The 6,364-nt window shown below is 44.8% G+C and overlaps 1 protein-coding gene across 1 annotated transcript; it reads right to left on the reverse strand.

The window, feature by feature from the left end:
* Positions 1-1,664: 1,664 nt before the first annotated feature.
* LOC147957274 (GDT1-like protein 5) lies at positions 1,665-5,772 on the reverse strand. Its single transcript, XM_087534743.1, has 12 exons — positions 5,588-5,772; positions 5,425-5,493; positions 4,533-4,592; positions 4,406-4,453; positions 3,841-3,929; positions 3,691-3,727; positions 3,562-3,609; positions 2,559-2,627; positions 2,414-2,458; positions 2,252-2,313; positions 2,098-2,170; positions 1,665-2,007 (listed from the first exon to the last, which is right to left on the reverse strand). Exons 1-12 carry the CDS (start codon positions 5,606-5,608, stop codon positions 1,930-1,932), a joined length of 699 nt encoding a protein of 232 aa, XP_087390869.1. The 5' UTR covers positions 5,609-5,772; the 3' UTR covers positions 1,665-1,929.
* Positions 5,773-6,364: the final 592 nt, after the last annotated feature.

Genomic DNA, 6,364 nt, shown 5'->3' on the forward strand with positions numbered 1-6,364 from the left:
CTATGTGCATGTGCATGCGTGAGTTGGTTAATCTATGTGCATGCGCCGCTGTAAACAACGGATGCATACGCACTGTTGTGCCTGCCTTGATATCCACTCCAGGTTAGATTAGGAAATATTCGGGCTTGCCTTGTACTTCAAATAGATCATGTACTCCTATATATATATGCTCATGAGGCTCAAGCAGTATAATGAACTATTCCACCAATCTTCTCTCTCCCTTCTAACATATACGTAGTTGTTTGTGTTTTAGTGTGATAGTTCAAATTTGAAATATTCAAAACATCTTATATTTGTGAAGGGAGGGAGTATCTATGTTATCGTACGTCTACTATTTCAGTTGTGGATGTTAAATACCACCGTCTTCAAGAGGCTCTCCGAGCTGAAGGCAACTTGCGGAGGCCGGTAAAGCTGCCAGCCGGAGGAAGCGGTGGAGGGCATGGCTGGAGCTGGAGCCATGGATGGATTCGCTGGACGATGGTGATGGCTGGACCAGGCTTGAGGAGGAGGTAGCAGCAGATGCCGGCGGCATCCCTCCGCCGTCGTTCACCGCCGGACAACTTCAGCTGCAGCAGAAGCAGAGGAGAGCACGGATCGAAGCCGCCAAGCGCCGTCGAATCGATGCTCCTGACTCTGGGAAGAAGAAGAAGAAGAAGAAACGGAAAAGATCAAGCCCATGTTGCAATGGTGTTGGCATTGACTGGGAAGATTTTGTGATCGAGCTCCTGTTGTTGCATGGCGCCAACGAGGCAGAGCTTGAACAAGGCCGGTACAGAAGATTGATGGAGTCGCATGTCTTCGGTGCAGTCAATCCTGAACATATATAACTGTCGTTGTTGTATCGCCCACTGCACATCTCTGCTAGAGAAATTTTGCACTGTCTGCAATTCTTTTGGAGTTCAGCCAAGCTGACCATCGGAAGAACATACTGTGTGTGGTAGGGAAAGAATAACATACGGAAACCAACATTCAGAGAGAACTTTGTGGAAACCATATTTGAAAGTTTCAAAAAAAAATCTAAAAAAATGTGGGATGTTCTATTGTCATGTGAAAATTCAAGTTAAAACGCATCCCGTAATGTGTTTGAGCTTGAAGTTTTGCATGACCATAGAACATCGCCCTCTTAATATCCCGTATTCTTCTTTCAGTTTTTCTCCTACTAGTACCCAAAAAACAGAGTATTCATACTGGCTGGTACTACATCAGTTTGATCCCCTCTTTATTTTACATGGCTCAAATTTCAAACTTTGAGGCTTTTAAGTGAGAGATATCCTCTACGGAAGCAGCGAAGCATTCGTGGATGGTTATTTGGTCAGGTAACTGTACAACTAAATGTAGAGTGTTCTATAGTAGCAGAATTCACTAAAACTTCAATCAAAGCGTCACTTGCTTCATATTGCAGTGGTCATGTGCCTGGATTGTTTTAAGGCAGATGTATGACGTATAATATGTAGCCTGATGGTTTTAAGGCACGACAGGTTCTGTGCCATGTTGATACAGTACTGCGGCACCAGTAATGTATGATGTATCAACCCTAATATGAAACAAAGAAAACTAAGCAAGACAAAAAATCATCTGAACCTTTTAAAGGCAAATAACCCAACTCAAAGCTACTCGTCGCCTTTCGAGATTCAGTGCCAAAGCCCATACAGCGAGCAAGAGAATTCTACAGCAATTTCTCAGCAGTTTTTACTGAATATTTCCAGGTTTCAGAACCAGCAGGAAAGCCATCAGCATAGAAGATTTCAGTAACATCAAGTTATTTATGAGTGGCAAGCCAAGTGTTACAATGATGTGTTGACTAAACTAATGAATCGCCATCCAGTTGGTGAAGGACGGCCGGCTTTCGTCGCCATCACCCATCAAATAAGGTAAGCTTGGTAACTACTCCAGGAGTCTGGCAGAGTCCTGCCGAAGTTCCTGGGGAAATTACAATTGCCCTTCTGGCCCTGACAACAAGGACATTATGCCAAACAACAGGAATAGCACCCCGCTCGACAATTCAACCTGAAACGAGATAAGCATCGTGTTAGATGTGAAGGCATTTGAGTTGTTCAGAGGGAGCACGCGAAACAGGCTTCGGACAGCAGTTCTTACCATCTTCTCGGATATCTGAGAGGCCAGGCTCTTCCCTCCCATCACGGCAGCGGTAGTGCAGAGTGCTTGAGCTCTGAGCACAATACAAGAGAGGTTCTGTCAGCAACACAGAGTGAACCATTTCTAAAGACTGTACAAAAGAAGCAGCCCTCACATGACTCCCCCGATGACGACACCGAATGGGTTTTCATCAGCAGCCAAGCCAATTGTAGCAATCTGAGAAGCAAAAGGGTAAGGAATATACCAGATCATCTAACAATAACATCAAAGTTGCTTTGGAAGGGGGCGAATAGAACAGTCTTTGTGTGCAACTTACCTGGCTCTTGTCACCCCACTCACCAAAGAAAGTGATGGAAAATGCCTACAGCACACAAATGAATGGACATGTAAATGTCAAGATGGAACCACAAGCACCATAACTGTCTGCCATTTCCATAGATCAGTAGTTGTCTACTTGATACCTTTATAAAAATTGGCGAGAAGAACTGCATGAGAAATGGCCTTTGCTTTTTCTTTGTATCTTCAGTTGCCTAATATGTGAAGAATATTTGAGTTGCACGTCCAGGTAAACATACAAAGAAGAATTAATATGTGATGCTCCGTGAGCTCATATTAAAAGTCGGCAAAGCCCAAAAGAGGTCTGGAGCATGTGCTCCGGACGCAAAGCCGCAAACAAACAAAATTCTCGTCCTTTAAAAAATCTCATGTGTTGATGACTGAGTATTTATTATGCACTAATTTCAAGTTTAGTGCAAACTTTTGGATTCTTGTGGCCTGTGCATTAAAAACAAACTTAAACACCCAAAAATAAGTTTTTTCTAGCTACTCAATCTTGTCTTTATCATCATGCAAACTATAATCGACACATTTCACGCGAGATCTTCCAGATATACAGTTAATTCTAGTACCTACATGCAATATGCGAGGGGGGGAAATTGGATCGCCTGAACTAAAGAGAGCACATAGCCCAGGTGCACAAAATCCACGCCCAAAGAAAGGATAGTAACTTGTCAAAAAGAAAGAGAATGTAACGAAAAAGCAAGTTTCCACTCACCCCTCAGTAAGCAGGTTCTCAAAACTGTGTTTCTGCTAAAACAAAATTAATAGTTCACACAAATAAGAAATAACAAAAAGGGATATACATGGAGGTGGAATTTTCATTTTTGTATTTTTTACCAATATAATATGAAAATCATATACTCGGTATAACTTGGGGCAAGCAACAACAATTGCATTCGCACATTAGAATTGACAATGTTTAACATTTCCCAAGATAAATGAAAATATCTGGAGACCAGAAATCATTCTTCTGACTGCTGAAAGGGAAAAGGTGTTTTGCATTTTATCTAATGACATCTACATTTTGAGTGTGAAAATGGAGAAGGCCACAAAAATTTGCCAACATTCCGATATAAGAAAAAGATGATCTAAATGGGCAGGTCACACATGCGCTGAGCCACTGACCTTTGATTTATTTTTCGATTCCCCTTTGTTAGTCTTAAAGTCCGCATCCTGAAAATTTGGCAGAAGTTGGCTATAAGCTACTTGACCTACAGTTCAATAGGACGTAAGGTAAGAATGAAATTTGCAAACCAGCTTTGCTTCCAATTCAGCCAGATCTTCTGACTCTCTGCGATAAAAGTTAGTGAGTTAGTGAAATCATTCACTAAAATGCCAATCACATAAAGCAACTACATAGTAAACCAACTAAAAAGCAAACAAGCAATCAAGCAAGATCAATACCCTTCTTCTTTGAAGCCTTCCCACAATGACCAGATGCCAAACACAAAGAACAGCAGAGTGGTGATATGATGAGTCCATTTACGTGATATCTGCTCGAACAAAGAACACGTTAACTGTGCTTTCTTGCAAGGTAACCCTTTAAGCAGAAAATCTTGGCCTATCATCATCACAACAAGACAGTTGAGGGAAAAGGGATGGTGGTAACATCCACCAGCAGGTTCAGAGGAAGCACACCATTGGTCCAACAAATACACGTATGAGGATGTAATAACTGATATTGCAAGATTTATTGTGAAGCTATAATCAGGACAAGGGTTCCAAATGTGATTCTCCATGCTCAAACGAAAAACAAAACAATTCCATCAAGTATTGGCATTGGATAGAGCTTAGCATAATTTCAATAATAAGTTCCTCTGAATGGGTTTGTTCTTTTCTGCCTGGTTGCTTGCTGTTCAGATATACTAACCACCACCACAGTGTCAAAGCAACTATTACAGAATATAGGTATCGTACACAGAAGCCTTTGGACACACTAAGGTGAATATGCAAATGAAAACATATATACCAGATTTGGTGCAGCCCAGCCGAGAGAAGCAGATAAAGCGGTCATCACCTAGAATTTTGAACTGGATCAGTCAAGCAGAAAAAAACAGGCCATTACATTAGATTAGAGCGTTCGTAAAGATCCTCACTGTTAACGCCGATAGACAGCCAGCAAGGACGAGCTTCCGGGGATGGCGCATGGCCAGAATCTTGTAGAAGGTAAATGGAAAACATGGTGAGCCAAGACATGAAGAAACACACAAAACAGAAACAGAGCAGAGTAAAAAGAAAAGAGGAAGGAAAATCTCTGTAGAAGTGGGGAATGACCGTCAGTGTATCTCTAAAGAGGACTGACTATGTTTGTCCTGCTACTCCAGGCCCTGGCTCAAACACATCAATCATTCTAAAGGTTTACCCTGGTCAGGTGGTGAAACAGTTTTCGGTGGGAAAGGACGGACGAGCATGCATCCATCTTGTGACCAAAAACTAGCAACAGTCCAAGGGAAGTGGAGGTGCGGCTAGCAGAATCGGGAAGCGCAGCAAGCAGGCCCGGAGTCAATCAAAACAAAGAAAAGGACAAGAGACGCCTCTTTATGCGTGTAAACCATGTGCGGCGAGCTGAAGGTAGTACTAGCAGTAGCAGGCTGATTCATCATCCAAGAAAACAGCCAGCCGATTCCAGTAACAGAGGAACGGAAAACCGAGCTGGTAGTACTCCTAATCCTCTGCTTTTTTCCAAGTCGGGTAGAAAAAGGAGCAGATGAGATGACCCGAGCTGCTGCTAATCTCAGCTAAGATCTACTCGCTGTTGGCGAGCTGATCCGAGCTAATAATCCAGGAATTGGGTCAGCGCTTGGCCGAAATCTGCAGCTGCTGCCGCGTGACTCCCTCCTCCACCAGTCCCCTGAGTCCCCTGACCCAACAGAGCGACGGCGGCATATCGTCGAACAGGCTGCTCGCGCAGGAAAATTTCCACGAGTCGCAGGAAAGTGGTTGGTTGGTTGGTTTGCGGGGATGGGATGGGAGGGGAGGTGGGGGTACCGCGGCGGCGAAGAAGGTCTTGTCGCCGACCTCGGAGAGCACGGTCATGGCCAGCGACTTGGTGAGCCCCTGCAGCAGGAAGGAACCACAAAAACAAGGTCAATTCAGCAACACCCGCCTGCCTGCCTTCCTGCGGAGGAAGAGAGAGGGGGAGGGAGCTGACCCCGAGCAGAGACGGCGACATGGCGGCGGCGGCGGCGGCGGCGGAGGGAGGGGGGCGCCGATTCCGATCTCGGGGGGCGAGGAGAGGAGGTGCTGCGTGGGCTCGGGAGGGACGGACGGAGGCAGTGATAAAAGAGGGAAGGAAGGGGTGTGCTGCTTTCGTGCGTCAACTCATGGTTGGCTCCCCATCTCAAAAAAAAGGGAAACAGTTCGTCTAGACAGACCCAAAGGAAATGATAAAAATTGCATCCAGATCTGTAAAGCACCTAGCGACGACTACGAGCACTGCAACGGGCCGAAGATGCCCCGCCGTCATCGCCCCTCCCTTATGCGAAGCCGGGCAAAACTTGTTTTGACAGACGGTCGAAAAGCTGTCGTGCTAAGACAACATAGCACCAGCGCACCAAAACAGAAACCTCCGCTCACGAAGAGAAACATGGATCAGAAGGATCCCAACCTGAAGACACACTGAGGTATACGAACGAGACTGGATCCGAGCAGATCCACCAAAGAAGACCACCGATCGAATTCTACGAGATCCGCTAGAGACACACATTCACACGCCCTCCGAGGATGTTAAACGCGCCTCCGGCACGCAGAACTTTACTCCATCTTTAAGAAGCTGCCGTCGTTTCGTCTTCTTAAACAGGGCACAAGACCTTAGCAAAATTCAAAAAACATACCAAAGCAAAAGAGAAAACTTTGTTTTTGCCACTCTAGCTTTTGCCTACTTTGCTTATACCACTCTATAATTTAACATATCACTTCTGCCACTCTT

Source organism: Triticum urartu, chromosome 7A (assembly GCF_056163025.1).
Source record: "Triticum urartu cultivar PI428250 chromosome 7A, HENAU_Tu73, whole genome shotgun sequence".
In the NCBI taxonomy this organism is placed as follows: Eukaryota; Viridiplantae; Streptophyta; class Magnoliopsida; order Poales; family Poaceae; genus Triticum; species Triticum urartu.